Below are 14919 nucleotides of genomic sequence, written 5' to 3' on the forward strand. Positions count from 1 at the left end.
CGTGGTCATGAAGAGCTGGTGTTTCCTATAGATTGTAGAAGAACGTGAACGTACATGAGCACAAGCACATCACGCGATCACGCCCTGGCAGCTGATGGTCTCATTCCCCCTTTCCCAATCCTGCTCTCCCACGAAAAGCCATTACGGCATCCCCATCACTTGGCCACAACCCTGAAGTAATGTGTAATTGATCTTAACACGCGCCTGAACGTTCGCCGGACAAAATCACCGTTATCCAATGCCGTAAACTGTTGCAAAGCAAAGAATGTGGGAAATCAAAATAAATCTGTGTAAAGGATCTGTTCATATATCTGCCAATAGAACCATTTCCACTTTAAACATTCATCAAACTTATTTCACCAGTGAATGATCGGCAGTAACAGCAACGGACGCAGCAACTTGTGGGGTCCGCAACCTCTGACAAAACCTGGAGTCAGTTTAGTAGTGCTTTGGTTTCTACATGGTCAAAGTGAACTCAACATGTTCTGATTAAAGTGTGTTAGTCCCTGACTCGGTCAGCCTAGACCCAGCAGAGCCAGGTCACGAGAGGGTCAATTACAAATATTAAGTCTTTCCACCCCTTTGCCTCTTTGTCAATCATTTAGTTGGAGAATCACTAACTTTGGATTGGCCATGTCTTCCCCCGGAAACTGTGCTTTTAACTCTAGTCTGTATTTCAAGGATGCAGCGTATTAAGAGCAATCTACTATCATTAATCAAATGATTTATTTGATCACCTTGACAATGTGCTGATTTGGATTTGGATAAAAGCACGCCACGTAACATTCGTTCCAGATTGTGGCACTGTCTGCTGATTTAATTTGGATTGTCAGCGGTATGAATGTTGAAGCGTTGCTTTTTGTGAAGTTAGTTTCATCCATCGGAAGAGAATGTGTGAGTTTTTATATGCATCGATCTCTTAAGACATTCAGCTTCAGTTAAACTATGCCGTGTTAAGTTGCCTAAACGCGGGCAGGAAATAACCTCAATATAGAGAGGAAGAATACATCAGATTTACTTGTGTCCTTGTTGTGTTTTTGTTAGAAAAAAAACCTGATAAATTTGCAAGTGACACAAGAATGAAAACGTTTAGGACAATCCTCAGCTCGAACGGCATCTCCTCGTCTAACAGAGCATTACCCTGACCAGAGAAGCAATGTTCTGAGCATTACCCTACAAAATCCTGTCTAGATACGCTGTGCCCTGTCTAGAGATGCAATACCTTGTCTAGATACTCAGTGTTCTGCCTAGAGATGCAATGCAGTATCTAGAGACGCAATGTGCTATCCAGACGCGCAATGTCCTGTCTAGAGACGTAATGTCCTGTCTAGAGACGTAATGTCCTGTCTAGAGACGTAATGTCTTGTCTAGAGACGTAATGTCCTGCCTAGAGACGTACTGTCCTGTTTAGAGACGTAATGTCCTGTCTACAGACGTAATATCCTGTCTAGAGACGTAATGTCCTGTCTAGAGACGCAATGTCCTGTCTAGAGACGTCATGTCCTGTCTAGAGACGTAATGTCCTGTCTAGAGACGCAATGTCTTGTCTACAGACGCAATGTCCTACGCAGGCGCGCAATGTCCTGTCTAGAGACGCAATGTCTTGTCTAGAGACGAAATGTCTTGTCTAGAGACGCAATGTCCTATGCAGGCGCGCAATGTCCTGTTTAGAGACGTAATGTCCTGTCTAGAGACGTAATGTCCTGTCTAGAGATGTAATGTCCTGTCTAGAGACGCAATGTCTTGTCTACTGACGTAATGTCCTGTCTAGAGACGCAATGTTTTGTCTAGAGACGCAATGTCCCATTCAGGCGCGCAATGTCCTGTCTAGAGACGCAATGTCCTGTCTAGAGACGCAATGTCTTGTCTACAGACGTAATATCCTGTCTAGAGACGTAATGTCCTGTCTAGAGACGAAATGTCTTGTCTAGAGACGCAATGTCCTATGCAGGCGCGCAATGTCCTGTCTAGAGACGTAATGTCTTGTCTAGAGACGTCATGTCCTGTCTAGAGACGTAATGTCCTGTCTAGAGACGCAATGTCTTGTCTAGAGACGCAATGTCCTACGCAGGCGCGCAATGTCCTGTCTAGAGACGCAATGTCTTGTCTAGAGACGAAATGTCTTGTCTAGAGACGCAATGTCCTATGCAGGCGCGCAATGTCCTGTTTAGAGACGTAGTGTCCTGTCTAGAGACGTAATGTCCTGTCTAGAGATGTAATGTCCTGTCTAGAGACGCAATGTCTTGTCTACTGACGTAATGTCCTGTCTAGAGACGCAATGTCCTGTCTAGAGACGCAATGTCCTATTCAGGCGCGCAATGTCCTGTCTAGAGACGCAATGTCCTGTCTAGAGACGCAATGTCTTGTCTACAGACGTACTGTCCTGTCTAGAGACGCAATGTCCTGTCTAGAGACGAAATGTCTTGTCTAGAGACGTAATGTCCTGTCTAGAGACGCAATGTCCTGTCTAGAGACGCAATGTCTTGTCTACAGACGTACTGGCCTGTCTAGAGACGCAATGTCCTGTCTAGAGACGAAATGTCTTGTCTAGAGACGCAATGTCCTATGCAGGCGCGCAATGTCTTGTCTACAGACGTAATGTCCTGTCTGGAGACGCAATGTCCTGTCTAGAGACGTAATGTCCTGTCTAGAGACGTAATGTCCTGTCTAGAGACGCAATGTCCTGTCTAGAGACGCAATGTCTTGTCTACAGACGTACTGGCCTGTCTAGAGACGCAATGTCCTGTCTAGAGACGAAATGTCTTGTCTAGAGACGCAATGTCCTATGCAGGCGCGCAATGTCCTGTCTGGAGACGTAATGTCCTGTCTAGAGACGTAATGTCCTGTCTAGAGACGTAATGTCCTGTCTAGAGACGCAATGTCCTGTCTAGAGACGCAATGTCTTGTCTACAGACGTACTGGCCTGTCTAGAGACGCAATGTCCTGTCTAGAGACGAAATGTCTTGTCTAGAGACGCAATGTCCTATGCAGGCGCGCAATGTCCTGTCTGGAGACGTAATGTCCTGCCTAGAGACGTAATGTCCTGTCCAGAGACGTCCGTCTACAGATGCAGCAACAATGGCAACACGTTTCTTTCATGATATTTTCCGGACATGACGAAACTGTACCTGTTTACGGTGGCCTGGTTTTAATACAAAACAGTCAGTATGTCTGACCTTGGTCCGTGTTAGCCAGCACGCAGTGGTTGCCCAGAGAAACAACAACAACACAAATACGACTTTACCGGCAGGTCTCTCGAGACGTTTCATCATAATGTACCTTAATTTTGTCAGCAACAAAGAAGGGTGGAACAAATCTAATCTGCCTGGAAATGTCAAGCTTCTACCACCTGCTTGGGTTCTGGAGAAAATCATCACTGGAATCAATTTCCTTCAGCTTAATTTCTTAATCAGCAAGACTTTTTTACACGTTTCTTCCAAAATTCTCTTTTCCTTTAGTTTCTAAGCTACTCTCATTTCATATTTCTTTTTCATCCTCCAATTTTATTTTCTCTTCTTTTTGATTTTTCATTTTGACTTTTGACTTTCTTTAGCCAGTTTTCTCTTTTAAATTATAGCCAAGACGCCCGGTACCTTCTCCAGCTTAAACCAGCGTATCATTAATGCTTTTAATATTTCTTCCTTAACCAGGTAAGAACCGAAATGGTTGACGTTAGATCAGCAAAACTGATTTAGTGTCGAGTTGGTAACAATAAGTAGTAGTATATTCATGGTGATTAGTTCTTGTCAAAACAGAGTGTAGGAAATCTTTGCTGAACGTGAACAAGACATTGTCAGACAAAGACAAAAACATTTTTATAGTCAGATCGTCCCGAAGCAACACACGGAAAACTAGTATATTACTGTCCTTAAATGTGTGCATACCGATAACCAGTGTATCACTGTGTTCAGATGTATCCATACCGATAACAAGTGTACCACTGTGTTCAGATGTATCCATACAGATAACCAGTGTATCACTGTGTTCAGATGTATCCATACCGATAACCAGTGTATCACTGTGTTCAGATGTATCCATACCGATAACCAGTGTATCACTGTGTTCAGATGTATCCATACAGATAACCAGTGTATCACTGTGTTCAGATGTATCCATACCGATAACCAGTGTACCACTGTGTTCAGATGTATCCATACCGATAACCAGTGTATCACTGTGTTCAGATGTATCCATACCGATAACCAGTGTATCACTGTGTTCAGATGTATCCATACCGATAACCAGTGTATCACTGTGTTCAGATGTATCCATACAGATAACCACTATATATTATCATGTTAAGATGTGTGCTGGGCCTGAACAGATCGCTGACACAACGGTGGCATACGTCATTGATGTGGCGAAGTCCTTGTCTCCCTTTTGTAGTACAGTGAAATCCTTGTCCACCACACCTTGTGTGAAGTTCGTGTTTCACTCATGTTCCTGCGTGAAGTCTCTCTCACACCATCCTTATATGGTGAAGTCAGCCGGCGTAGACTAAACTCGACCTACCCCACGGGTGCTGTTGTTCATAATGACAGAAACAACTTTCAGGGAACAATTAGACGCCATTAACGGCTAACTTTGTTCGTTAATGTCACCACTCAGGTTTGGCTTTGAAACTCTTCCGAGACTGTTCCGTTATGCACGTGCTAATTGACGCCTTTTCCCGGTTTTTCATCTTTGAAGTTTGCTCCACGTGTATGAGAGTTTCTAGGCGAACACTTGCACAGAAAATGAAATCATGTGACCATGGAAGATGCACCATGGATATACGAGCTTACAACAGAAGACAGAGCAAGCAGCAGTACCTCCTACAGATGACATAACATAATCCGTGTTGTGTGATGTAATAAGGCAGCAGTATAGATGTTTGTGTTGCAGCCTCTGAAGATATTTGCAGGTGCTAGGTGACAGCGTGACACGATAATCACCATCTTCAGGTAATCCCGATTCTGTAGGACTTCTGTGCAGTTTACTAACCCAACAGGTTGCCTTGGGATTTCCGAGAAATTAAACGTACCCAGTATCACATGACAGTATCATATGACAGTATCACATGACCGTTAAAAGAATGAAGACATATCCTTAGACGGACGATGTGGGAATATCGCGGAAAACGAAGAAGCGGGGAAAAAAACCGAATGAAGTACCGAGGGAGTTTACTGTCACGGCTGTCGGGAGTTGTATTATATAAGCCGCGAGAAACTGAGGAGTTCGTGGTATTTCACGGTTAAAACCAGCTCAATATCAATTGTGGTATTTTGCCAATATCAGTCAGCTTTTCGCCATCAAAGGAACAGGTACTCCCGCCGAAAAACAAACCATGGATGCCGTCCCATCAGTTATACTTTATCAGTCCCACCTCCATAGCGTTCACTGTCACTGTCCTTCCGACACATATATGCTCGTGTCTCACCAGCCATGAAAGCGCCACCCTGAGACGCATCAGACGTCTCCAGTTCCCCACTAAATCCAGGGATTGTTCAGTAATTCCTTTCAAGACAGGACAGCTGACCTCAACAATCATACAGTATGTTACCAGCCTGCTTTCCCCACGGGCTGACGTAATCAGGGACAGATAGGCTTCCATACACCAGGACATAGCAATGTGTAATACCGCAGCAATACACTGGTGTGCGTCATGTCCAGATAGGCTTCCATACACCAGGACATAGCAATGTGTAATACCACAGTAATACACTGGTGTGCGTCATGTCCAGATAGGCTTCCATACACCAGGTTATATCAATGTGCAAAACCGCAGCAATACACTGGTGTGCGTCATGTCCAGATAGGCTTCCATACATCAGAACATCTCAATGTGTAATACCGCAGCAATACACTGGTGTGCGTCATGTCCAGATAGCCTTCCATACACCAGGTTATATCAATGTGTAATACCGCAGCAATACACTGGTGTGCATCACGTCCAGATAGGCTTCCATACACCAGGTTATATCAATGTGTAATACCGCAGCAATACACTGGTGTGCGTCATGTCCAGATAGGCTTCCATACACCAGGTTATATCAATGTGCAATACCGCAGCAATACACTGGTGTGCGTCATGTCCAGATAGGCTTCCATACACCAGGACATAACAATGTGTAATACCACAGTAATACACTGGTGTGCGTCATGTCCAGATAGCCTTCCACACATCAGAACATCTCAATGTGTAATACCGCAGCAATACACTGGTGTGCGTCATGTCCAGATAGGCTTCCATACATCAGAACATCTCAATGTGTAATACCGCAGCAATACACTGGTGTGCGTCATGTCCAGATAGCCTTCCATACACCAGGTTATATCAATGTGTAATACCGCAGCAATACACTGGTGTGCATCACGTCCAGATAGGCTTCCATACACCAGGTTACATCAATGTGTAATACCGCAGCAATACACTGGTGTGCGTCACGTCCAGACAGGCTTCCATACACCAGGTTATATCAATGTGTAATACCGCAGCAATACACTGGTGTGCGTCATGTCCAGATAGGCTTCCATACACCAGGTTATATCAATGTGTAATACCGCAGCAATACACTGGTGTGCGTCATGTCCAGATAGGCTTCCATACACCAGGTTATATCAATGTGTAATACCGCAGCAATACACTGGTGTGCGTCATGTCCAGATAGGCTTCCATACACAAGGACATAACAATGTGTAATACCACAGTAATACACTGGTGTGCGTCATGTCCAGATAGCCTTCCATACACCAGAACATCTCAATGTGCAATACCGCAGCAATACACTGGTGTGCGTCATGTCCAGATAGGCTTCCATACATCAGAACATCTCAATGTGTAATACCGCAGCAATACACTGGTGTGCGTCATGTCCAGATAGCCTTCCATACACCAGGTTATATCAATGTGTAATACCGCAGCAATACACTGGTGTGCATCACGTCCAGATAGGCTTCCATACACCAGGTTATATCAATGTGTAATACCGCAGCAATACACTGGTGTGCGTCATGTCCAGATAAGCTTCCATACACCAGGATATAGCAATGTGTAATACCACAGTAATACACTGGTGTGCGTCATGTCCAGATAGCCTTCCATACACCAGGTTATATCAATGTGTAATACCGCAGCAATACACTGGTGTGCGTCATGTCCAGATAGGCTTCCATACACCAGAACATCTCAATGTGTAATACCGCAGCAATACACTGGTGTGCGTCACGTCCAGATAGCCTTCCATACACCAGGTTATATCAATGTGTAATACCGCAGCAATACACTGGTGTGCGTCATGTCCAGATAGGCTTCCATACACCAGGTTGTATCAATGTGTAATACCGCAGCAATGCACTGGTGTGCGTCATGTCCAGATAGCCTTCCATACACCAGGACATAGCAATGTGTAATACCGCAGCAATACACTGGTGTGCGTCACGTCCAGATAGGCTTCCATACACCAGGTTATATCAATGTGTAATACCGCAGCAATACACTTGTGTGCGTCACGGCCAGATAGGCTTCCATACACCAGGTTATATCAATGTGTAATACCACCATGTTTTGCGAATGGAAATCGATGGAAGGGAGATAACTCTAAATCTGTTTTTCTTGTGTCGTCCGCAATATCTAGAGATAGCTACGAAAACATTTGGCTCTCTTTCCAATAAATAAACTTTCAAAAAACGTTCAAACGTAGTCCCCGTGAACATTAAGATGGAGATTACACTAAGACATTATACTACGAGGTACACAGTGTAACACTCAGGTGTAGGCTAGGTACACAGTGTAACACTCAGGTGTAGGCTAGGTACACAGTGTAACACTCAGGTGTAGGCTAGGTACACAGTGTAACACTCAGGTGTAGGCTAGGTACACGGTGTAACACTCAGGTGCAGGCTAGGTACACGGTGTAACACTCAGGTGTAGGCTAGGTACACGGTGTAACACTCAGGTGTAGGCTAGGTACACAGTGTAACACTCAGGTGTAGGCTAGGTACACAGTGTATCACTCAGGTGTAAGGCCCCCTAGGTAGGTACACGCATTCAGTGGTGTGGCAAGTGTTGCATTCAGGTGTGGGCTAGGTACACAGGGTAACAGTCATTGGTGTGTGTCAAGTGTTACACTCAGGTGTGGGCTATGAAGATAATGTAACTAGATAATGAAGGTTATCATCGTAAACTGAGTCTGCATGCAGAGAATAAACTTGCAGTTCAAGCCTAAATACTGTGCACTGTCAGCACAGTGGAATATTAGTGGAGGATGTGGATGAATGTAAGCAGCAATTAGCACGGCGTTGCACACTCGGCTTTATGTACTGTTTTACGTAAACCCTCCACCAAGACGCTGACAGAATGTGGTACAATCCATTAGCTAATACCAAGCTATTTACTGTTAGCCCGAGAAACGTCTACACGCCGTTGTTGAGCGTGTTTTACATCTTGTTCTGAAGTTAATGGTAATTCTCGCCACAAATCACACGTCACGTTAGTTTGATGTTTTCATCCCACAACGACAGTGAGCGCTGAACAACTCGACTTTATATGTCGAGGAGTCAGGTCGACACACTTGGCACGGCGGGGTTAACGGTTGCATTGAAATTGTACAGTTTCCAACTTCCGAGAAACTATATGCACTAAAACTTGAAACATGCACGAGCGGTTAGAAAGTGATTACTTCCATAATGTGAATCAATGTTGTGAGTGTGTACTTCATCAATGTGAGTCAGTGTAGTGAGAGTGTTTACTTTCAACATGTACGTCAATGTTGTGAGAGTGTTTACTCCCACCAGGTGGGTAATTGTAGTCCGTTATTACTTCCACCATCTGACTCTATGTTGTTAGAGAGATTCCCTCCACCATCTGACTCTATGTTGTTAGAGACATTCCTTCCACCATCTGACTCTATGTTGTTAGAGAGATTCCCCCACCATCTGACTCTATGTTGTTAGAAAGATTCCCTCCACCATCTGACTCTATGTTGTTAAAAAGATTCCCTCCACCATCTCACTCTATGTTGTTAGAGAGATTTCTTCCACAACCTGACTCCATGTTGTTAGAGACATTCCCTTCACCATCTGACTCTATGTTGTTGGAGAGATTCCTTCCACCAGCTGACTCTATGTTGTTAGAGAGATTCCCTCCACCATCTGACTCTATGTTGTTAGAGAGATTCCTTCCACCATCTGACTCTATGTCGTTAGAGAGATTTCCCTCCACCATCTGACTCTATGTTGTTAGAGAGATTCCCTCCACCATCTGACTCTATGTTGTTAGAGAGATTCCCTCCACCATCTGACTCTATGCTGTTAGAGACATTCCCTCCACCATCTGACTCTATGTTGTTAGAGAGATTCCTTCCACCATCTGACTCTATGTTGCTAGCGAGATTCCCTCCACCATCTGAATCTATGTTGTGAGAGAGATTCCCTCCACCATCTTAAGCTATGTTGTTAGAGAGATTCCTTCCACCATCTGACTCTATGTTGTTAGAGAGATTCCCTCCACCATCTGACTCTATGTTGTTAGAGAGATTCCCCCCACCATCTGACTCTATGTTGTTAGAGAGATTCCCCCCACCATCTGACTCTATGTTGTTAGACAGATTCCCTCCACCATATGACTCTATGTTGTTAGAGAGATTCCTTCCACCATCATGATGTGCAAACATTGCACGGGAATAGCGACGACGCATGAACCGTTTTGGTGACATCCGAGCCCAGTAGAAAACCAGCCTGAATTGTGTGTGTCATATAAGAAGTGCTTGAGTCTAGGAGCAGCCCGAGTTCCCATCTCGGGGTGTATATGACAGGTGAAACGGACGATGATGATGATGTAGCAGGTGCAGAGGACGATGATGATGATGTAGTAGGCCACGTCGACTCTTAACGTGATCAATTTTCTCCTACAACGCCAAATGTCGGCTCTCAAGTGTTCGGTAAACACACAGCGTTTAATAGAACGGTTTTGTCAGTGGGTTTTTTTCTCACCGCCATGAGGAGCAAGCCTCGGGACAAGAGGCGGGATTCAGCGAGATTGTTGAAGGAGACGCTTGGTTTAGACGGGTATTGACACTTTCAACAAGTTAAGTAAATTATGCCCGGAAGTCTCGCGGTCGAATGCTGGGTAGGCCTGATTGATCTGATTAGCGGAACCCAATTGTCAGGTTTATGTTTAAGAGTTTCGGCACACACCTGGCTTATTGAGCAGTGACGTGATTCTGTTAGCAATGGAAGAACCAATCCCCTGACAGGTTCAGATTACAACCATTTGACCATCACTACAATCTACACTATCACCTGTGTTTACAAGTTGTACGCTTTTATTAGTAAGTATCGGTTGCACATTATGACACATGAGAGCAGTAACACGTTATATATGGGTTAGATACCAGGACATGTCAACAGGTTGTACAGTAACACGTTATATATGGGTTAGATACCAGGACATGTCCACAGGTTGTATAATAACACGTTATATATAGGTTAGATACCAGGACATGTCAACTGGTTGTATAATAACACGTTATATAAGGGTTAGATACGAGGACATGTCAACTGGTTGTATAATAACACGTTATATAAGGGTTAGATACGAGGACATGTCAACAGGTTGTACAGTAACACATTATATATAGGTTAGATACCAGGACATGTCCACAGGTTGTACAGTAACACATTATATATAGGTTAGATACGAGGACATGTCAACTGGTTGTATAATAACACGTTATATAAGGGTTAGATACGAGGACATGTCAACTGGTTGTATAATAACACGTTATATAAGGGTTAGATACGAGGACATGTCAACAGGTTGTACAGTAACCCGTTATATATGGGTTAGATACCAGGACATGTCCACAGGTTGTACAGTAACACATTATATATAGGTTAGATACCAGGACATGTCCACAGGTTGTACAGTAACACATTATATATAGGTTAGATACGAGGACATGTCAACAGGTTGTATAATAACACGTTATATAAGGGTTAGATACGAGGACATGTCAACTGGTTGTATAATAACACGTTATATAAGGGTTAGATACGAGGACATGTCAACTGGGTGTATAATAACACGTTATATAAGGGTTAGATACGAGGACATGTCAACTGGTTGTATAATAACACGTTATATAAGGGTTAGATACGAGGACATGTCAACTGGTTGTATAATAACACGTTATATATAGGTTAGATACCAGGACATGTCAACTGGTTGTATAATAACACGTTATATAAGGGTTAGATACGAGGACATGTCAACTGGTTGTATAATAACACGTTATATAAGGGTTAGATACGAGGACATGTCAACTGGTTGTGCAGTAACACCCATGCCTACAGGTAGCATATCGTCAGTTGAAACTGTAAATGGTATAATATCGCTTCACAGTAAGTAAGGAGAGTATTTTACTGATGAAGGAGTCATGTGTTGGTCTAAGAGTCCTCTATCAATGTAAGAGTGTATAGATGTAAGAGCCCTGTACTGATGAAAGAGTTCTGTGCTGGTCTAAGAGGCCTGTATTTCTGTTGCAGCTGACGTGCCACACCGTCCAGTCCTGCTTTGGCTACACAGATCAACCCAACGACTTCATTGAACCTCAGCTTTCCCCAGTGGAGATACAGCGGGGAGTACACCTACGGTAGGTCTCGTCCAAACATACACCATTATCTCTGTCACGGTGCAGATAAAGCTGGGTGTTAACCCACAGTAAGTCCCTCCAAAAATACACCATTATCTCTGTCACGGTGGAGATATAACGAGGAGTTAACCTACAGAAAACCCCTGTCAAACACACTATTATCGCTGTCATGGTGGAGATATAACGGGGAGCTGACCTACAATAAGTCTTAGAGACACTACCAGATCCTCGGGTACAGTTTCCGGGTTACTGTACCCCAAAAGACACCTGTCAGATCCTTGGATTCAGTTTCCGGGTTACGGTGCTACAAATGACACGATTGCCAATTTGTTTTGTTTAGTTTCATTTGCTAATTGAATCACTAACAACATGCTTTTGATGAATGCAGTCAAACAAGAGGTGGTAACTAGGTATTCCAGTATGTGTCCTGGACATTTTACTGTTTCCGTGTTGAGATAAATAATACAGAATCAATAACAGAGCACTTGTGGTGAGTTTACACCTGTTCAGTGGTCTCCGTGTTGCTCTGCACTTCGCATTGCGTGCGTCAAATAGAACAAGTTTAACCTCTCAAAGTGTTAATGTTGGTGGAATACACACTGCTGTTGCGTTTCTTCTGGGTATACATAAGCGTAAGGCTAGATTCCAAGGGTTTTTTTTCTGGCACTGAGTCCCACGGCCTTCACACTACAGTAATTAATGGGAGCTTCTGATGCAGTGTTATCGGTTAAAAAACGTGACTTCCAAACTCAGATTTCTTTAAAATGTTCAAAGGATGGTGCACAATGTCAGTATTCTTTGTGCATATCAATTCCAATTAGCATTTTAAAAATTCCTTATTCTGTATTATTGAATCTTCTAGCTGTTGTAACCAAAATGAATTTAAAGCATTACTTTTTTGTTATTTATAAAATAATTAACACGTTCTCAATATGACGACTACAGTATTGATCCACTGAATTATGTTCCACAAAGTTTATTGTGTTAGAGCTATGGCTGTTAAAAATGTATTGTGTTAAGGCTGCTGTTTGTGCCAGCCGATGAACCTTGGAGAGCATTCTTGTGGTGGATACCTCATTAATGCAAGACCCAACTGTTGAATAGGGAAAGCATCAAATACTGTTTGAAGTGATCATTAATCTATAGCAATGTGTCCCCAGTACGTTTTACCAAAATGGATTAATATGGGTCGTCTTTAAAATGATCCTTTACTCCAAATGTATATGGTGTTAACAATACTTGATCATGAACATGAGGGGTTGGAACACATGAATGGACAACTGGGATTACAAGGGCTGGGCAATAATGATTTTTACTCAAAGGCAACATTCAATGCACTAACATACTCATTTCACCTATCCGCTTTCCATCTAAATAAACGACACTGTCAGTGTTGCATGCCTTCACCGACTGCGATGTAACTTGAAGAAACCTGCTTGGGATACTTGTAATGGATATATATATCCTAAAGCCACCAAGTATTCCTGTCACTAGCACATGCCCCAGCAGATATGTCCCACAACACTTTGCAGCTCCAGGAGCGGTTTGTCATTCTCTTATGTGACAGAACTAGAGTGGCGTGGAACGCCAGTGAGACAAAAGACCGACAACACCCCTGTGCAAGACAGACACAGACATCCTTAAAACAACATGCATTACAGCAGGGTCAGGTGCTCCCGGTCACGTCCTGTACACATGTGTAAAGACACATGGCTGTCTTAGTGGACAAAGGTAGTCAGGCACAGGAACAGTGTTATTAACTCACACACTACACGTTTAGGAAGTCTTTCACGGGTCTTTGGTAATATTACAAAGCTAGTCTCAAATGCTGTGTGCAGTTGTGAAGGAAAGTGTTTCTAGTGACTCATCATAAATCATGGTATTGTAGAAAGATGTATCGTACTTATACTCTAGGCCATATCTTAAACAAAGTAAGGTACGGATTGTTAGAAAAGAAATTATTTCTCTTTGATTGCGGAAATTTCTTCAAAAGAATATTGCACACTTTTCTTGTGATATGGTGATGGGTTATAGTACAACAGAATCGTTTACTTGCAAATAGGTATTGAAAGGTGTCTGCGTTGTTCCCTGAAACTTTGCAGTTGTGAAACACTGCTTCTTACGTTATGATTCCATCAGATCATACACAAGACTGCACAACTATATACATTCGTCTGTTGCTATGTAAAATGTTTTTTTTTTCACGATATTAAATTTAATTTAATATCATCAACATAAAGGTTACATCTTTCAGATAATAGCAGTATAACAATTACTGAGACATTTGGCGGCCATCTTGGGAATAAGTACATCATTGTTCCAATTAATCCTTTATGAAATATGGAATATGACAAGATAATTTTAATATATGGAGCATCGATTGCATTTTAGTCCACACGGCTGCCATCTTGGATATTTTGCCACTAGTGGACTCTGCTGAGGTGGATCATTATCCAAAAATATTCGAAATGATTCAGTGTATATGTGTGTTCAGTGTATATGTAAGTTTCGTGCTTTTAACCTAAAGTGCACGTTGTTTTCACTGTCCCGGGACAATGTTGCTAGAACACTCTGGGTATTGCTGACCGTACTTCCCCTGCAATGTTGCAAGTACACCTTGTGTATTGCTGAACTGACATGCCTCATTTTACATCATTTGAAGTCATTACAACACACCTTGCGACCCTCCACTGAGGCTGCTCTCTCCTAACAGAAATATGAATAACAATTATGATGAAGCATGGATCTACTGAGCGCAGCAATTCACTATAATGATGTGCTCTGTGCGCTAGCAGAGTGTTTCGATTTCATTTGATTCACAAACTAAATTTCGCCTGTAGGTGGTATCGATCTGTTCAGAAAATGGGTTTTTACATTGCCATTTAGTCAGTGCCTCCAGACAAGTATTTACTCAAGACGTTTGAGTGATGTTAGTCATAACCTCTGCTTACCTACCTCTCTATAGCGGCGTCCGTCGACCCTAGGGAGTCAGACACTGATGCCAGGCAATGGTGGATCGGAGAGGAGGGCACCTGGAGAGGCTGAAAGAAGAGAGATGGGGGTTGGGGTGAGAGGAGGGATTACTTGCTGGGGGAAACATTCCGGTTTGGCATCGAACTGTGGGGAGACATGGCAGGAGTAGTTTCGATTTTGATAAAGAAGGAATTTTATTTCAAGACGGCTCTGGCAAACCACTTGAACACATCCAGGACAAACACCACGTTCACATACCCCTCTCAGCCATGAGGAATATATGATTATTTGGGTTTGTTTCATTCTAATCTTG

General features: G+C 43.1%; 1 protein-coding gene across 1 annotated transcript in view; it reads left to right on the forward strand.

Annotated features, from left to right (window-relative positions):
- LOC137269896 (delta and Notch-like epidermal growth factor-related receptor) overlaps positions 1-14919 on the forward strand; it is a 127928-nt gene that overhangs the window by 85228 nt on the left and 27781 nt on the right. The window contains exon 2 of the mRNA XM_067803738.1: positions 11527-11633. Within this exon, the coding sequence (XP_067659839.1) occupies positions 11527-11633 (107 nt within the window). The remainder of the gene's footprint in view (positions 1-11526; positions 11634-14919) is intronic.

The sequence above is a fragment of the Haliotis asinina genome, unplaced genomic scaffold, assembly GCF_037392515.1.
Source record: "Haliotis asinina isolate JCU_RB_2024 unplaced genomic scaffold, JCU_Hal_asi_v2 scaffold_18, whole genome shotgun sequence".
NCBI lineage: Eukaryota > Metazoa > Mollusca > Gastropoda > Lepetellida > Haliotidae > Haliotis > Haliotis asinina.